Source organism: Haemaphysalis longicornis, unplaced genomic scaffold (genome assembly GCF_048455015.1).
Source record: "Haemaphysalis longicornis isolate Haplotype H1 unplaced genomic scaffold, Haemaphysalis longicornis Haplotype H1 scaffold_8, whole genome shotgun sequence".
Classification (NCBI taxonomy): Eukaryota; Metazoa; Arthropoda; class Arachnida; order Ixodida; family Ixodidae; genus Haemaphysalis; species Haemaphysalis longicornis.
The window spans coordinates 72,470,008-72,489,670 of NW_027526445.1; the positions used below are offsets into that span (position 1 = coordinate 72,470,008).

The 19,663-nt window shown below is 46.5% G+C and overlaps 1 protein-coding gene and 1 long non-coding RNA gene across 3 annotated transcripts in view; both read right to left on the reverse strand.

Moving 5' to 3' along the window:
* Positions 1 to 10: 10 nt before the first annotated feature.
* On the reverse strand, positions 11 to 1,892 carry LOC144150079 (P2X purinoceptor 7-like). The gene is made up of 3 exons (XM_077681893.1): positions 1,405 to 1,892; positions 906 to 1,121; positions 11 to 402 (listed from the first exon to the last, which is right to left on the reverse strand). Exons 1-3 carry the CDS (start codon positions 1,602 to 1,604, stop codon positions 249 to 251), a joined length of 570 nt encoding a protein of 189 aa, XP_077538019.1. The 5' UTR covers positions 1,605 to 1,892; the 3' UTR covers positions 11 to 248.
* A 7,225-nt stretch (positions 1,893 to 9,117) lies between these two features.
* Positions 9,118 to 19,663, reverse strand: part of LOC144149280 (uncharacterized) — an 89,394-nt gene continuing 78,848 nt past the window's right edge. For both annotated transcript variants that reach the window (XR_013318253.1, XR_013318254.1), the window contains 2 exons: positions 13,843 to 14,006; positions 9,118 to 10,108 (listed from right to left, as the gene is read on the reverse strand). This is a non-coding gene — a long non-coding RNA (uncharacterized LOC144149280). The remainder of the gene's footprint in view (positions 10,109 to 13,842; positions 14,007 to 19,663) is intronic.

Sequence of the window (19,663 nt, forward strand, 5' to 3'; positions counted from 1 at the left end):
AAATAGGAGCAGCTGACACAGAAATATTTTTTTAAATTGCACTGTCTTGGCAACATACATACTGACATAAAAAAATTGTCTTGGCAACATACACACTGACATAAAAAAATAAGAGCAGCTGACATAGAAATAATTTTTTTAAATTGCACGGTCTTGGCAACATACATACTGACATAAAAATAACTGACATAAACAGCTGACAAAAATACATTTGTCAAATTTCACAGTACCAACACAATAAAGCTTTCTTATTGTGGGTACTGGAAGCCGGCGTATTCTTGAGAGGGGAAGGTGTCCCTAATTGTGCCCACAACACAGCTGGGCAGGACCCTCCTATTGCGTCGTCCCAGCCGACGCCAGACCCATCGGGCAAACATGCGGTACGCAGTGTACCTGTAGCATCTAAAAAAAAATGTATCACATTAGGAATATCTCGCCACTTGCGTTCATGTCATGAAATGCAAATTTTTGTATGTAGCAAACCAGCACAACGACCAGCCCCAATACATACCCATGTAAATTATTCCCAACAACATGATGCATTGTCAGGGGTTGAGCTTGTTCGTACCTTTCAACACTTGATATTTGCATTCTATGACTAGGCGCGCGCACACACACGCACGCGTACATAACACACACAATTATGCACTGACATGAGGGTGCAGGTGCCTCGTGTAGCATATCGTCCCAGTCAACAAAAAAAGAGCCTGTGCGATGCCAGTGAAGAAAATAGATATTCTACGCTGCCGGAACGTTTTCTGATGCCGCAAAGATAACTCCGATAGCACGGCTGTTCAAGCGTACGCAAGTGCGATGGCTAACTGCTAGCACTGACAACCTAATCTTGCGAACCGACGATCATTTAGGGTCGCGAGCACGGTAGCAAACGTATGTAAATGTCCGACCTGTGTATTTCCGGAGCTTGCACAACTTCAGGGCGCTCCTCCAGAAGTTCGAAATACATTATCTGAAGAACACGTATGTTCAAAAAAGCTACAGCGAACATTTCGTGTGCCGTGATGCAGTCGTCGTCGCCTCTCAATCTGTCCACACGATCCAGCTCCCTGCAGCAAACTGACTCCACTTCGGTACCCATCGCCCTGCAATGTCCACACTGGCACCTGCGATTAACGTGAGAAGCGTTTCACACTTTCAATCCGTCGTGCATACATTATTCAGCATCGTAGGTATAATCCTTGCAAAATTTGTAAAGAAAAAAAACACAACATGCAAAGCGGACAAGCCAACTGCATGTTTTGCAATGCATCGTTACAGGGCCATGCCGTTCTTTTCTTTTTTTTTTTCGCTGTCTCGCAAGAAATGGCGTACAAATGTATCAATTAGACATCGCTGTTGAGCGCCCTGGATGTTACGACGCCCGACACGGAGTTAAGTGATACTTACCATTCAACATTTCCAACGCGCGGGTCTTGGTGTGGCTGCTCCTCGCTGTCACTGTGGGCATCATGCTCCGATTCGCTGCTGGCAAGTGGGTCAAACTGGAAGTGGTTTGCCACATCCAACAGAGCGTCGTCTATCGCCTGCAACAAATCCTCGTCTACGGATGACGAGGACGACACGGACGAAGACGACGGTGTTGACATGGCGAATTCGTGCGAACGAACCAGACCGTTCAAGCAGCGCGCTCACGTGCGCGGGTTGCAGGGCGCTGCGCACGTCACAGTTTTGTGTGGTCACGTGGACAGCTTTGGTTATAAAAAATCCGGAAGTTCGTGGCAGCCGCTGAAACCGAAACTGAAAGTGGCCGCATTAAAAACGTCTCTAATTAAACAACCGTCGTGCGCTGAAGCAAATGAGGTTTGTACGCGTGATAAATAGGTCATTAGCTAGTTATTGCAACAAAAAAAACAAGATGCAAGATTTTTGTGTCAGTGCCCCTTTAAGATATGACGTGCTTCACTTAAACGACACCAAATACGTCTACGATGGAAGTCTAAAACAGGTTGTCGAAAAAAGCTGATGTAGAAAGAATTCCGCTTCAAGCATATCGTTTCTTGTTGTGAACTGCCGCAGTATCAAAAATAAAACTGACGATTTTCACGCTCTGCTTTCTTTAACGCAGCCTACTGTTGTTCTCGGCACGGAATCGTGGCTAGATAGCAGTATTTGTGATAACGAGGTGTTTTCCGGAGAAAAGGTGCTACCGTAAAGATAGAAATAACCACGGAGGGGGAGTATTCATACTTGTGCATAAAACCATTAGTTCTTGCCATATCGACGTTTATGTTGGTCAATGCGAGTCCGTATGGTGTCAAATCAAATTATCAAATGGGAAGAGGCTATCTGTTTGCTCTTTTTATCGACCACCGGGTAGCGCAAGAACAATATTGACCGAGTTTTATAATGTATTAGGTTCGATTGAGGCAGACCATTTATAGGGGGGGGGGGATTTCAATTTACCTGAAATTAACAGGAAAAACCATGAAGGAACCAACGTTCACTTGTATTCGGCCGCAGGAAAAGACATAATAGACTTGCTACAAAACTTTGCGCTAACCCAAATGGTGATGGAGCCGACAAGGGGGAAGGGGGGGGGGGGGGGCGGGGAACGTTTTAGATTTGTTACTGACTACTCAACCGGCTTGGGTCAAGTCTACGTTGACCGTACCTGGAATTAGCGATCATAAAGCTGTTCTTTGTGAAATGTGAGTGACCTATGAAAACTTTCCGCTAGCCAAGTGTAGGAAAATGTTTAACTATGCAAGAGCAAATATAGAGGGTATAGATTCAGCTTTACACACCTATTTTGCCGATTTTCAAGCGCTTTCCGAAACACTGATAATGAACGACCTATGGTTAAATTTTAAGTCCAAGATGCTACAGATACGTGATCAATTTGTGCCGTCTTGGACACCGTCTGCACGGCGCGGCAGGAGTAAACCGTAGTTTAACGCTGAAATTCGCTCAATTTATAATACAAGACAGAAGATTTACAAAAAATATAGAAAGAAACCAACGCCATCATCTTATGCTAAGTTGCACGCTGTTAATAAGCTTTTCAAAGCAAAAATTCGCAAAGGAAAGCAGATATTCTTTGCCTCGTTTCCCTCAAGACTAAAGAAAAACCCTAAGGAGTTTTGGCGTTACATACAACGGAAGGGTAAAGATAGTATCAGTATTCCCTCACTTAAACATTCCGGAGTATTGGTGGTAGACGACCTTGAAAAGTCGAATTGCTTTAATGATTTCTTTAGCTCGGTATTCTCACCTTGTTCAGCTCTTACCATCTTATCCGGTCCAGCGGTGAGGGACATTACTGACATGGAGGAAATCCGTGTAGATGAGCACGGAATAATTGTCCTTCTTCAAGGATTGAAGGAACATAAGGCTGAAGGTCCTGATGGATTACCCAGCAGGATGCTAAAGTTGTGTGCACAATCGGTCTCACCTTTCTTGGTTATATTGTTTGCAAAATCGTCGGCCACATGCTCCCTGCCAGAAGACTGGAAGATGGCGGGCGTTGTCCCGATTCACAAATCGGGTCCACGTGATTTGGTTGTTAACTATAGGCCGATTTCCTTTACGAGCATTGTTTGTAAAACGCTAAAGCGTATTCTGTACACAAACATAATGACGCATTTAGAGTCCCATTCATTGCTCAATTCCAATCAGCATGGCTTTCGTCAGGGTGTGTCTTGTGTAACTAAACTAACGGAATTTATTCATGAAGTGAGCGAAACTGTTGACAGCCACTCTGTAATAGATTGTGTGTTTATAGACTTCAAAAAAGCCTTCGACTTGGTTTGTCACGCGTTGCTCGTGCAGAAATTGCGGTCTTTGAATATAAATGAGCAAGTTGTTAATTGGATTGAAGAATACCTAAATTTAAGGTCTCAATTTGTAACTATAAATGGGTCACAGTCGAATATCATTGGTGTCACGTCCGGTGTACCGCAGGGGTCCGTCCTATGGCCTCTGCTGGTTTTGATCTATATAAATGACATAACGGAAAACATTGGATCCTCTATGCGTTTATTCGCAGACGACTGTGTAGTGTACCGAGAAGTGAAAGATGTCGAAGATAGCCGCGGTTTAGAACGTGATTTGGACAACTTTCAGCTGTGGTGCCACAAGTGGCAGATGACTTTAAACCTGAAAAAAACTGTACACATGTGATTTACGAAGAAAAGAAATGCCTTGAAAAGTGTTTACGCTATAGACGGGTACTCGTTGCAAACTGTTAGTGAATTTAAGTATCTAGGTGTTTTCCTTACTCCAACACTGTGCTGGCATCTGCATGTTGATTTTATAACTTCAAAAGCCTGTCGTGTGTTGGCATTTCTGCGTAGAAACACCAAACAGTTCCCCCAAAGTTCACGAGAGCTTTTATATAAAACCTACGTCAGATCAATATTGGAATATGCATGCACTGTGTGGGACCCGCCAACAGCAATGGATAAAACAAAATTAGAAAAAGTACAGAACCTGGCAGCTCGTTATGTTTTTGGAAATTACGCGAGACTTCAAAGTATGACGAATTTAAAAGAGTCCTTGGGGTGGGAATTGCTAGAATTAAGAAGGAAGAAGTTGCGGTTAAAGTTATTTCATAATATATACTACAATCAAGGTAGGATACCCCGCGGGAAGTATTTACTTTCACCACACTGCATATCGCAGCAACACGACCACAACCATTAAGTACGTGAATATCGCAGCAAAACTGAGTTGTTTAAGTTATCTTTCTTTCCCAAGACTATCCGGGAATGGAACGCCCTGCCTTCTGCAACAGTCAGTATTGTTGATAATGAAGCGTTTGCGAAGGCTTTGTGAAAATGTGTGTGCGCATGTATTAGTGTAAATTAGACGTTGTTACTTAGTTTTTTGCTTGCATTGTGATTTTTCATGTATGTATGATTTTTCATGTATGATTTCTCCACTGTAATGCCAGTAATGGCGATGTGGATAAATGAATGAATAAATAAATAAATAAATAAATAAACAGCGCCTTAGCCACTGCACCACCGCTGCGGGGTACGCACAAGCGCCAAGAGGAGCCTTACTTACATAAACAAACGCGGCAAAATAATTATTTATCTGCCTATTCAAAAGCGGAGTATGAAAAATTAAGCAGCATAACGTTCAAATATGGATGTTACTCGAGTGAATGTTTTGCATTTGTGATTTAGTTATAGGCGGAGCTCAGGTTTGGTGGAATGAACTAAAAGGAAGATTCAGGGGGTTTTACTCGCCGAGGCTGCACCTGGCCTATGAGGCACAATGTAGTGGAGGGCTCCGCATTAATTTCAACCACCTGCGAATCTTTAACATGCACCGAAATTTCGTAACATGGCTGTTTTTATGCCTCCATCATACAAATGGCTGCCAAGGCCAGGATTGAACCAGCATATTTCCGCTCAGCAGTATTTGTTCCTGCTCATGGGACATCCCTTCACCAATCCTTTCCTTCACCTTTTAAATTGGCAGCTTTAGAACACTTCTGCATTAAGAAATTGCAAGCAAGTAGTAATGAAAGCTGAAAGCTACAAAAACAGTGAACCCTATGTTTGTCAGAGAACACTTCAATATCTTGGCACTTCAGCTCCTCTCTTGCACCTAGGGGCCAGACTACTAGACGGAAACGAATGAAGCACAACTCACCCATGGACAATATAAAGTCCGTTTTTTTTTTCTCATTACCTCTCGCAGCACAAAGCAATCTGTACAGCAAGCAGTCAAAGTGCCTTTTCACACACACGCGCACCACACCAAAAGGAATCAATGAATGCTTAGAGCACACGAGGATAAACAAGACCAAGGGCATCATCGTCAATCACGGTGCTGCTGACGGGATACAAAATACAACCCGACACAGCGAAGGAAAAAAATGCGTGATGAAACCTATGACTACATCCATGTGTGTATTATGTACATATATCCAATAACACAGGCCCTCTACTGATTTCGCAAAGCTCAATGCACGGTTAATTGTCACACCACCTTGGTTCGACAACCTCCTATTTCCTCGACACGACCGACCGCAGATAAAAGTAGCCAGCACTGCACATAACTATGTTACAAAAATAAAAGTGGCTGTGTGGCAACTGTGCCTTGATCCGCAAAAAAAACGACACTGATTACCACCGATGCGATGCCAACACTGAATTTCAGTTAACTCACTCTTAGTCCTTTGTCAACACTTTTTTTTAATTCTCGGCAGCCCGCTTCTTCGGTGCTTCGATTTCTGTACAAAACTAGTCTCCCTTACCTCTTGCTGCGAAATAAGACGGCGTATATGCCCCACCAACTTCAATGTACATGGCATAGCTGTTCGAGGAAGCACCAATCGTGCACGACAGGACACAATTAGCGCTCGTCTCAAACGTTCACCCCTGACAGACACACGACAGAATGACTGCAAGCAACTGCACACCAAGAAGTGCTTGTTGTGGCGAAGCAATTCCTGCTGATTCGACATACACACTTTCGGGAGGACGCAGCAAAAATTGTGCGCGATACTGACCCAGCCACGTTTTTTCAAAACTACCGTCCGTGAAAACACTCGGCTTCCAGCAATCGTGGATGCTGATACATCGTCTTAGTTTACACAGCCATCAATGCCCAGTAACTTCTGTCTATACACGCTCGCTTGCTCGCACACAAGGCGACACTGCCTGAAAAATAATTCCCACTCTGCTACAAAAAATCCGCCCAATGGCCTGCAAGAAAGCAGAAAGCGAGCACTGCGCAAGCACGTGTTTTTGCTCCTGCCGTTTCATGACGCTACGAGACAAACATGTCTGGCTTGCCACTGCGAGCGGGACGGTGCATGTGGTCGGCACACGGGACACACAAAAACGACTATCTTGTGCTGGGACGCAAGAACAACTTGTCGTCCGCGGTGCCTTGAGGATCATGGGATCTATGTACAGTGAGATGTACTCGTCATGCTTCAAGTCTCGTGTGCCCGTCTGCAAGGCTCCACTCATTCCTCCCATTTGCACAGCCCACTCGCATAAAGAAGCTCTCCTGTAGGTGTGTGCTTTGTAGAAAAGGCGTGTCTCAAAGCCCTCGAAAGAACATTCAAGCGCAATGAAAAGATCGCAGAAGAGAGAGAGAAGTAGGTGTTCCTCATATGTTTGCCAGGCCTTTTCCTCACTGTGTACTTGACTGTTCCCTGGGGTAGTGGTTGTGGCAGCCGGCCAACTTAAACGCAATTTTCTTAGTCATTCTCGCAAGAAAATGAGTTCGCACAAGTCTTGTGACTTGTGCCCGAAAATCAATTTTTTTTCACTGGTACTTTTCTTCCCCGAAACATTTAATCTAATCTCACCCTAATGCAACGTGCCCTTGCATGAAACAGCGTAGCACATATTCATGTGCAGTACGAGGAAGTGATGAATTACGGTGGCATGTGCTTCAAAGACTTAGCCACCTCTGGGGGAAAAAAACATTTACTTGCCTTTGTACACATTCATTCCAGCAGCGTGCTGACTGCAGAACAGAAGTGAGAAAAACCCGTGCCTGAAACTTTTTTCAAGGGGGGGCATCCATTTGCGGGGGGGGAGGGGGGGTACGGTTGGATAGCACCAAAAAGGCACTATTTGTGGTTACAAAAAGTACAAACAGTGAATTAGAACCATACTTGGAGGATATACATTGGATTAATTACCAAACAAAGAAATAAAGTTAATAAATAAAATGCGAAAAGTTACTGTCACTTTGTAAAGAGTGGCCAGTCTTGCTGCGTGAGGGTTCTCAGCTCACGCCAACTGATCACCAGCACACAGCACAATGCATTCACATGCATAGGACTGCACTCCGTCAATCTTGTTTGAATAGCAGCTGCAGACACCCGTTTTTTTCTGGGCATATTGCGAGATGACATGTGTGATGAAGTCTGTTGAAATGGCTCGCGCAACATACTACTCGCCTCACTGGCTTTCAATGCAGTACAGGCGTTCAAGCGTTTTGAGGGGCTGATTTATAGGTTTTGTTTCGGGGTTGGGTGGTGCCGACATTTCGCAATTTCGAAGAAAAGGGTGTACAAGGTGTTGGGATGGCACAGGTGGATGTTACACTCTCCCTACTAGGTGTAGGGGTGAAGATTTTTTGCTGGATATAGCTACAACTTTGTCCGAAAACTGAAGTTCTTGCGGCAAGTCTGCATAAATCTAGAGTTAAGAAGAAAAAAACAAAAAAACGTCAAACCTTTCAGAATAGTTTGCTATCTTTTTGCTATCTTCAAAAGCCAGCACAGGCAGTCTGTTTCACTGCCGTCACATGACCGGCAATGTTAGCGTCTAAAGTGCAATGTTGACTGCAGTCCTGAAGGGCGTTCCATACGGATACGCAGGACCTGAGTGTGCCAATCATTTGAGTAGCGTGGATTGTTGCGCTGGTTGGTTCACGTACATAATTAAAAAAACTTTGCGCTAAAGGACGGGACAAAGGAGAGAACGTCGGTGTCGTTCTCTCCTCTCTTCCGTCCTTCAAGGCAAAGTTATTTTAATTATGGGCCAACCAAGCTGTGCAGCTTTTTGTAGTGCATAAAAATATCCGAATTTCCAAGGGGGGGGGGCAGTTGCCCCCCCTTGTCCCCTCTTCCGGACGCCCATGAACACTGACTTGTGCGAGCATGCCTCTCCCTCTGGCTATCAGCGACCACAGCGAGACTGCTGTCGCGTCACTGGTCACGTCTCCTTACCTTGCAGGTGTGAACCGGTAACAAATGTGATCAGAACAATCCACCCTACAGCATCATTCAAGGAGAATCCTTTGACAAACACCCATCGCACGATATTCCGTTTTCTAGTCTTCTCCTACGACGGCAAAGCACAGAACCGCGCATAAGCACCCTGACTCACCAGCTTTCCAAAACTCCCTCGCCTGCAACCACTCAAGCGCACTTTCAAGCATCCCACTTCTACACTCGCACCCGACCTTGAACGGACACAACACACTCACACACGGATGAAAAGAATGCCGGAGGCCTTCCTCGCACGGATCGGGCAGAAGAAAGAGAAAAATCACGCCATATCCACGGAATGAATAATGATAAGTGAGGCGAAGCTCGAGAGGGGGAGATCATCGGTAACCGTAACTCTCCCGTGAAAGTTCGCCCATTACATCATTAAGAAAGACGTAAGACTGTGTGCGTACATTGTACAAATCAACTTTTATTTTGTTCTTGTTCGTTTGTTGTTGTTGTTGTAGGGTTCGTGAGGCTGCAAGCAAGCGCTCGTATCGGCAGGCAAACCCCGATGCAGTGAGAGCTCGCGAGGCGGCTGCAAAACGCATCAAGCGAGCTCAGCCCGAAGCTGCCGACGCGCGGTTTAAGCGCGACTTTCTAGACGAGATATTTAGGGCGAACTTGTGCCCGAACAAGACGAGAGGAAACGAGCAAAGGTCCTTGCGTCTCGTTCGATCTCCTAAAACGACTGCCTGCGTTCGTGGCGTGATCTCTTGCGTGATCTCCCCCTCGCAGTGCACGTGCGCTCGCGCCTCCGTTGGCGAACACAGACAAGCTCGCGCTCCCGGTGCCGAGTTTGCGCTGCCGGTTGCAGCCGGTTCTTGCGCGTGCAACGCGGCCCACTTTGCGACATCTCCGAAAGCATGCGGCGGTCACGTACCACGAGACACAAGGGGTGGACAGACACATGGCTTTAGGAGCTTCGCCGCTAAAACACGCAGCGTGAACTGAGCAGTGAGGTTGTATTTTTGATGAGGCTGCTCGTGCAACACAGACAAACAATCACGACGCTGGTGAAAGAAGAAACTGTGCCTAGGGCGGGGGCAACAAGGTTCCAAGACGAAAAACCAAAACACAGCACGGGAGACAAAACAATGCTTTGCTCGACGCAAACAGGGGGGGAGGCACGCACACACACAGAGCTGGACTTGAAGCATCTATGACTGTAGCTCGGCGGCCAGTGACGACTTGGCTCCGTTTAACTGCCGGCCTTCCTCTCCCTCGATGCAAAAGAACAAAAAATAAAAGCGTGTGACATGGCCGTGGTGTGTGTGGGTGTTTTTTTTTTCTCTTTTTCCTCTCTGTTTTGTCTCTGCGAGTGTACACTTTTAATCCTGGTCAAAGGTGAACGTGACCTTCTGCGACTCAACGTCCGACAGCTTCTGTCCCGTGCCGTTTCTGCAAAAAACGAAACGGGGGGGAGAACACAGAACAAAAATGAAAAAAAGGGAGAAACAGAGGCCCAGTGGCAACCATGACAAAAGACAAGGAGAACAGAAGGAACGCACTGGTTCTGTGCAGTCGACGAAGGTGAAAGAAGGTACCACCTTGAACATACATTCATTTTTGTTGCGACAGCTCTAGGCAAGCGTCGTATAAAAACAAGCAACAAGCCACACCTGTTGCAAAGTAAGACACTGGAGTCACTACCGGGTTTCAGTTTCACTGCAGGAAAGTCGAATGCAAAAGTAGTGCACTGATGAGTGCCCACAGAACCATACTGCCAGCTGCCTCAAGCAGCTTACTTGTGCACGCATAGCAAGCACGTAGCCACCATGTACAGTGTAACCCACTGACAACAAGCCAAGTGGGAATATGAAAAAGTGGTTGTGCTCAACTGGTGATTGCTTATGGCATACAAACGTCATCTCCCATTCTAGTTTTGCCCTCAACCTCTAAAGCATTTCAGACTGCACTATAAAGGCACCCTGCAACACGCTTGGAAACGTGCAAATAAACCTACGCAATGTTTAGATTACACTGCCAGGAATACCTGAGCCAAATATTACACGTGCATGCAAAGCGGGAACCTTGCAAATCACAGTGAAGGACACGGAAAAACCAACCGATCTATCTTAAATTTCCCTCATTATGCACCACCATAATTACACCATTACAGCGGTGGCTGTCCTATTGGCTGTTGGTGGTCAACTTCACGGTTTATTTCTCGCATTTCCTGCGACAATCCGCTGTCGTCGGCGCTGTGCAACAACCCCTTTCAGTCTGAACCTGTACGCACAGTTTTGGCGTTTCTTTTGCGTTTTGAGTCCGCGCGGAGTTTGAGCGACGAAATTAGTACTACCCTTTCAACCAGGCCACTCAATAACAAATGTTTGTTGCTTTGATAACGCCCTAACAGCCTGAGCACACGCTTCCGAGCGGGCAGCAATGTCTGCTTTTTTGTTGCACCAGCCCAGAAAAAGAACCTTCCACGTTGCGGAGAAAAGGAGAAAACTCCCCGGGCCTGTGATATATCGAAGGCCGCTGAAAAAAAAACGCCACGAGCCCCCCCCCCCCCCTTCCCCCCCCCCCAATCAAGAGAAAGCGTCCAGCTTTCCTCACATAGTCTGCAGTCAAGTTGAGGGAACAATTATGTGCGATTTCTCATCGCGCATAGTTTTGGCATAGTGAACGGATTTTTATCATTCTTGTGGGAGGAGATTGCTGGGACGGCAGTCTTTGCCCCAGAATGCATTTAGAGCCGTCGGCGGTAAGTGCTGCAGGGCCCCTTTAAGATATTTTGTATGGTAGAAGATGGGATGGGGCTAGAGCTTCTCAGAAGCTACTATAGATAGCATCCCCAATTGCCCATGTTGCGCTGCACCCAGCATGTAAAATAACGTTATGAAGCTCAAAGCTGATACAAGTTGACAGCTGCTGTAAGAGCAGCTGTAACATCTTGGCTTGAAGAGGCTGGATGGACCGGTGACAGTACTCGGTCGTGCTAAACATCCGTTCAGATATGAAAAAAAGGCCCCTTGGTTTATGAGCCAGGTGACAAAAACCAGTGAACAAAAATGCGCCGACACTCAGTGCTGCCTGTCACTGCATTTTTGTTGTCTGTGTAGCGTTAGTTTGCTGACCCATAAGCCAAATGGGTTCTGAATCAATTACCTTAAATTCTGGTTATTCTATGTCAGTTCCACTTTCCCAGCGCTCCTTCTTTCGGGCTTTTTTCCATGCCTGGTTTATGGAGGTTTGCGACAGCTTGGCAGCCATTACAATGAACCTTGGTCTGGGCATAAAGGTCAGAGGAAAAATCGTCTGTGTGGAAGGTAAAATCCCTGTTAAAATTAGCTGTTGTGCATTTATAAGTTGGAATTAGCAAGAATTTTTTCCAACTAAACGCACACCACAACACCAGAACTAACACCGGAGCTTAAATTAACACTTAATTTTAACTATGCTATTTCAAATCAACATCTTTCTGACTCCATATTTGTGCAAGCCTGACAAGTGGCATCATAGACACCAAGTGTGAAGTGTGAAGGCGAAATCGAAATACAAATGCCACATCTAACAATTCGCTGTCACTGGCTTGTTTAAGTGCGTTACACCGCACTGATAGATGAAACTAGAAAGTGTCGACCAGAACTGCCATCAATGCAATGTGCACTTACACAACAACCACCTAAGAGTGTCAAGTTCGCATCTTTGTACAACCACGATATTGCTGGCTTTACAAGTTCTCATTCATACGTCGTCGTACCACATGTACACAACATGCATGCCATCATTCAGACAGCCCTGACATCACCCTTCGGTACATTAATGCTTCCATGAAAAGCACTGGCACGCAACTTTACACAGCCCCCCGTGACTATGCTCACACTGTCACAGTCACAAAAGCAGAACACGTATCACTGCAGAGCTGCAACCTTGTCGCCAGCAATTGATAGGGGACAGAGTAAAGGGATGGTACTGGCAATCATGGAGGCAAACAGAAGCCCTGTTAGCCTAAAGTGTTGGAAGCCAATGAACTCCTGCAACAGCATGCACAAACTCGAGGTTTATAGGCAAACAAGCCAACAAAGGGAAAGGTCACTGGCCCGTTCGGAAAGGAGGCATTCTTGAGATTGTCAGTGCAGACTGTCGTACAGAGCTTTGACAGGTTCTGGCCACGGGTATCTGGGGACGCCACTTTTTTCTATTCGCCAACTGAGCCCTCACGCACTGAATGTGGATTCAGGAGCAAAGCCTTCCACAGGTGCGGTACGACAGCACACTGTTAGCCCTGCCTAATGCTGACACTCCCAATGGCCTGCCGAAAGGTTTGAAGACAGCCAATAAGCAGCTTCTCATCCACACATTGACATCACTCTTGAGCACCGCAGGCAATCGAGAGTTGGGGAAATGAACCAAAGAGAAAGAAAAGGTGGGGAGAGAGTCTAGAACACAGCAGTGGGGTGGTGAAGCGATCACTGGTAGTCTGAGGCTCCCTGGACTCTGCTACCAGCCAGGAAGAAGGAAGCAGCAGCAGCCCCAGAGGGATGGTAAGAGGAGGCAGCAGGAGGGGGGGGGGAGAGAGAGAGAGAAATCAGCCCGTCCACAGCAAGCATCCACCACTCGACCACGCACACATGGCAAGAAAGGTGGAGGGGCCACAAAGAGCTGCCTCTATAGCAGGGGCATGTTACTGGCAAAGGATGCCCCCTAATTCAGACACAGTGGGCACTGCACTGAGCAATGCCGCCTCTTGGTGTGAACTCCTGTACTGGAGAGATTTCAACACAACCAGGTGCACAGAGCCTGCGGCTTCCCCTTGCAAGAAGGTAGTAAGGGACCGCTCTTCCGAGAAGACTTGCTTCCAGTGACGCACACAGGAGACACTGATTTCTTTCTGTGGTGCAATCTCTTCTGTGCTTCATGCTGCCCCCAGAAGTGAATTAGGCAGGTCCTTGTACGCTTGGCAGTGCTAACTCCCCGACACGTCTACAAACCCCCAATGGTAACAAATTTTTTATTCAAGAAGGACATTACGCTGTCATACTGCACTGCCACACGCACAAGCACGCACATGCACCCTGAACTGATCCATCGTGCAGTCGTCGGGGAGGCAAAGGAGACTTTAGAAATTGAGAGAGAGAGAGAGAGAGAGAGAGAGAGAGAGAGGTGGCAGCACTGCGACTCACTTGGTCTTGGCGTGGGTGAGGATGTGCGACTTGAGGTTGGTGGACTAGGCAAACTTGCTGCTGTCGAAGGGGCACACGTAGGGCCGGTCGCCTGTGTGGATGCGCACGTGCGTCCGCAGGTTGAAGTCCAGCGAGAAGCGCTTGCCGCACCCCTCAAATGTGCACTGCACAGCAGGGAGCAGAAGGGGGGGGGGGTTAGTGCACAAAAAGAGACACCAAACCCCACACCGCGCGAGAACAAAACTTTAGTCCCTTGATGTAACACAGCCTTCCAACAGCAATGTGTTTTCTGCCTCAACTGGGCAGCAGCAGGGAATTTTTCAGTTGCCGCAGGACTTCGCTAGCTGTGCTTGGAAGCACATCTCTGTGGTTACAGACCCTCTACTAAAGGCCACGGCACGGGTAAGTTGGTTAGTCACTAGCACTCCCGTGCACGCCTAAATTTGGAAAAAGTTTTCACCTCCACCAGTTGTCTTCCTTTCACACTTCGAGGCTTGCCACTGGAGCATCTCGTTTTTCGGCATTCAATGTTTGCGACACCAGCAAACAATGATTTACATCCAGACAAGTGTCACACAAGCAAGCCTCGCAAACTTCGTACGGTGCCTGTGTAAGCTCGTGCAACCTCAAAAGCACTACCCTAAAATTGAACCTTCCCATGGCAATGCGAGACTCTGTTAACTGAGCAGGCATCACAGTACGCGTGGCAGTGCAGCGATATCTCAAGGACACCGGCTGCCAAACAGCCTGCAACACCAGGTCTACGCAGGGAAATTTCAGTGGCTTAACCCTTTCAATCCGTTATCAGGCCCTGCCTGAAAACGCAACTTGGCCGTAGTGGTTCGCTGTCGGGCCACGCCTGACTTCAAGGTTAAATTTCAGTCTTTTTCACCGCGGTGTGCCCGCATTCTTTGTATACATGATGCGCCGCTTCTTGAGGGATAAGTGAACTTTGCTGAAGTTTCCTTCTTTTTGCACTACGGTGTGGCCCAACGTTCAGCACGGGCCACCTTGATTCCAGACCGTTTTCCCGTGCACACTGTTCACTGAGAAGCATGACAGCTTTCTCATCGCGTGCGTTCTACAGTGCTGTATTTAGTAAAAGCAGAGTCCTTCAATGCATGAAACTCTGGCTCAATTTCGTTCCGAGACAAGGACTACTGCCCGTAGCACCGCCACCGATCGGAGGGCATCCAGCAGCCACGGCTTCCATGTGTGAGGGGCAGCGCTGCAGAATCAGAACACGCACCTGCTTTTCCTGGCACTTTTTCTAAAAAAACACGGTCTTGATAGTTATGCCCTCAAGATTGCTACAAAAAGAAGCCAGAAGGAAGGCATTTTACCATCAGCCGTAAAGGGGAATATGTATAAGGTGGAACACCCGTTCGAAACGATCGACGGATGTCAGAAGTTCATCTGGATAAATTTCTCAGCAGTGGCAATGCATATATTTAGCGTTAGCTCAGTTCCATGATGGTTAATTCTTCTGCGACCCTTGACCGCTGTGCGTCCTGTTCAGCTAAAGCTTGGAACCTTGAGAAATGATCTCACAGCATAACCAAAGCACGGCTAGGGAAGATCTGAAAATGGCGCTGTTCGGTTCCAAGGAAAATTTTAGCACGCCAAAGCATAAGTGGCTTGGTCAACTGTTCCGTGCTGCTATTCGTACTTGCCGAGTTTATAAACATTTTTTTTATTTGATGTGAGGTGACTATAGTGACACCCTGAATTACTTTGGCCCACCTGTTGGGACTGAGCCTCGGGTGAAAACAAGGGAAGACATTTTGACTGTGCAAAAGGAAACTCTGCATGGCTGGCAAATTATTTCTTCGTGGCTTCCTCAGGCTTAGCTTCTTTATACTTTTTTCATCGCGGGCAAGATATATAGAGTCGTCAGTGTACGTGCTTTTTAAAAGCGCGGCACACTTTTGAAATTATTGAATACCGTGAAACGAAGATTACTCTAGCTACTACCAGCAGTGGCGTAACTAAGAGGGGGCAAGGGGTACAAGTGCCCCGGGCGCCACTTGGTAGGGGGCGCCGAGCAGAGTCTTCCCAAGAATCCAAACATGTGCCCGAAAGAAAAAAGCGGCACCGGGTTGCCGTGTGTCACCGCAGCGGGGCGGCACTGCCGCAGAAGTCGCTGTTGAAGAGAGCGCCAGTTTGGGCTTGTTGGCACGACATTGCAGCAAAAGAATGGTGTTGATGAAGACAAGGACGACAAGAGGGGGTCATGCATGGGGCGCAATTAATGTCGGGGGGACACGCACACGGGGCGCTAGCGCCCCACGCACCTTCCAGCACAGGGCCCCGTATATGACCCCCTCTGTCCATCCTTGTCTTCCTCAGCACTATTCTTTTGCTGCAATGTGGCTGTTCAAGCAGTTTCTTTCCTTTCTGCTTTCCTGGTCACGAAGCAGCGCCACCGATGTGTGAATAATTAGGTACGGAGTCCAGGAGGCAACCCCAGATGATATCCAGTGTGGGTGCGTGCTGCATGTATGCATGCGCTTTCTGTTTTCGTTTGTATTCCAGAAGCGGGCGGGGGGGGGGGGGGGTGAGTGGCGCTATTAAAATTCGCGCCTTTTCAATTGAATTAATCCTTCGCAGGTATTCTAAAACGCGAGGTGAACCACGTGCAGTAGATTTTGGGGATCCTCTTTTATATTCACACTAAACTTATGTTCGTGTTCCATCAAAAACTATACACGCCGCGAACGCTCAGTGGAAGGCGTTGCGCTACTGAGCTTGTACGGTTGCGTTCTATTTCCTGCCGCAGCCCCGAGCTAGCACATTATGCATTAGGATGGCTAGGTTCCGCTGTCTCACCCTTCGACAGACGCTCCTCGCAGTTTTCTTTCCACCCACTCACAGCCGGGCTACAGCGGCGGCATCCACCGCTTTAGCCCTAGCTGCCATGGCCGACATTGCTGCGTTCATGATGCCGCCCCGCAAAGTTTAGGTAATGACTGGCAGAATGTCTTGTTTCACTCCTTGTAGAGCCGCGTGTGTGAATGCACGTGACATCGCATGGGCAATTGTTGTGGGTGTCGTTTAAGGCTTTGCTTTCCAACCACGTTCACAGCGTGAATGGGAGCCATTTTTTTTCTTGGCAACTTGCTAACGATGAGCATCAGCATTGGCGTCACAAACGGCAGTGATATGCGACGAGGAGACAACGGGAATCGCCAGGTTGAGTTTTTTAACGCATCATCATCATTAATAAGAAATGTGGGCGTAGTACGCAGGTATGAAGTTTGCAATTAATCATTTGAACAATAAATTCCATGGTCCTATTTTATGTAAAGCGAGACGAGAACCGGTGGCCAATAAGGTCCATTTCTTCTTCCCTTTTCTTCGAACCTTGTGGACTTCTGGTATGTGGTTACAATGAATACATATGCTAAGACGTCTTTAGTCCACTGTAGCGAACAGTCAATCGAAAAATCACTCATTCGCTTTCCTAAAACAGCCAGATGGCCTTTTTTCAAAATAGATGACGACGACGATAATCAATCAATCAATCAATCAATCAATCATGTTTATTTACACCCGCCGCGGTGGCTCAGTGGCTAAGGCGTTGCGCTGCTGAGCACGAGGTCGCGGGTTCGATTCCCGGCCGCGGCGGCCGCTTTTCTGATGGAGGCGAAAAGCAAAAACGCCCGTGTGTACGAGATTTCGGCACACGTTAAAGATCCCCAGGTGGTCAAAATTAATCCGGAGCCCTCCACTACGGCGCGCCTCATCGCCTTCGTTGCGTCGGCGCGTTAAACCCCACAATCAATCAATCAATCAATCAATGTTTATTTACGTGCCCAGGAACAGCCAAAGGCCTGAGTGCTGGCGCACGGATTGTTACATAAAAACAAAATACAAGAAACATATTGCAAGAAACAAACAGGCGACGATACACACACAAACTTAAGTCGTGAAAAATGACATAAATAAAACACAGGTGGAGTGAAAGGTGGGTACAGGTAAAAAAAAAGACACGCTTTTGTGGCTCTGCATGTTGTAAAGACCGCACAACAAGCAGAGCAACAAAGTTTAAAACAACGGCAAGGGTACAGAGACAAATGATAAGCCGAACAAATCACAAGAAACAGTTTAAAAAATAGGCAACTATTAGTTGGATAAAAAACAGAACTGCGGAGAAACTAAATTCCAGCAATAGAGAAAAAAATGAACTACAGAGCCATCATAGATGTCTAACATACTGTATTGAACAGTGCAGTACGGTAAATTTTAAAGGAACTTTGAGAAATGTCTACGCGTTCAAGGAAGCGGTTGTAAGAATTTTGTATTCTGCGCAAACGAGAATGATTCGAGTTGAGCGCAGCGGTCAAGAAGGGGCGATGCGACCTGGTGCACCTTTGTGGAACACTAAACTCTAAACAGCTAAGCAAGTGTGCGCAAGAAAGGTCACCATGAACAATTTTGTGAAGAAATGTAAGATCTGCACGCATATGCCTGCAGTTCAAGGAAGGAATGGAAGGAACTATGGGTAAGTGAGAATCAGGACGAAGACTGTGATTGTGATGACGGTGCTTAAATATGGATAAAAACTTATTATGCACACTTTCACTACTAGATTATTTTGGACATGCTGTTCCAGCCAACAGAAGCATATTCTGAGGGATACATATTGCATTGTATAGCATTAGAAATGGATCCGGAGAAGAGAATTCCTTTGTAATCCAACACACATTTCCAAGACTTCGGAGCGCTCGCTGGGTGATAAGCCTAATATGAGAGTAAAAAGAGAGGGTACTGTAGAAAAGAACCCCGAGGTCCCTAATCTCCTCAACCCTTTGCAGAGGAGCTCCCTCAATACTGTAGGAAAACAGTAGATGATGGGCCTTCCGGCTGTACGTGATTACCTTTGTTTTAGCGGGGTTCAAAATGAGACAGTTTTTGCTGCACCAGACCGATCATTCCGACACATCCCTCTACAAGGCACAGCAGTCCTGAACACTGCTAATGTGCCTAAATAGTTTGACATCATCAGCATAGAGAATAAATGAAGATTTGTAAACACTGGTGACACATCGTTGATAAAGACAGAAAACAATAGTAGACCCAGCACGGAACTTTGAGGTACACCACTTGTTCCAGTGTAAACACCAGATTTTTGCTCTTTACATCTACGTTAAAGGACCGGTCAAGGCGATAGTTGGACAACAAGGCAGCACAGGTTCCATCTACATACACCGGATGCAGTAAGCTTGCTAATTATTAATTGATGGTTTACCACATCAAACGCCTTAATGAGGTCAAACCAAATGATCTCCTACTGGCCGTTTTCACAATAATATAACAATAATAGAATTAAAATATACATTAAATTAATATTAATAATCGCTGTCATTACTATCATGAGGGGCGCGAAAATATATTTGCCATGGGCGCCATCCTATCTAATTACGCCACTGACTGCCAGCAGAGGTCGATATAGTCAGAAACAAGGTGGGTGAATGAGATTCAAAGTACATGTACTTTGATCTTAGCTGAAAGGCTGACGAGCGATATTTTGTTCTTAGCGAAAAAGCCAGGAAGCGATACTTTATCTCATCCAAAAAAGCGATACCTTGATCTTAGCCACAAAGCTGAGAAGCGATACTTTGATCTTAGATAAATGGCTGAGAACAAATAGCTTGTTCTTAGCCAAATGGCTGAGAAGCAAAAGTTTGTTCGTAGCCAAATGGCAGACAAGCAATAGCTTGTCCTCAGCCAAACGGCTGAGCTCTAGTTTGTTCCTAGCCAAAAGGCTGAGAAGCGATAGCTTGTTCTTAGACAAATGGCTGAGAAGCTATAGTTTGTT

Bases quoted from the DNA above. Each gene is read 5' to 3' on its own strand.
- LOC144150079 (XM_077681893.1), bottom strand. From the start codon at position 1,604: ATGTCAACACCGTCGTCTTCGTCCGTGTCGTCCTCGTCATCCGTAGAC. The intron at 1,122-1,404 runs GTAAGTATCACT...CGTTAATCGCAG, and splicing joins CGCGTTGGAAATGTTGAATG to GTGCCAGTGTGGACATTGCA. The intron at 403-905 runs GTCGGACATTTA...ATTTTTTTTTAG, and splicing joins CAAGCTCCGGAAATACACAG to ATGCTACAGGTACACTGCGT.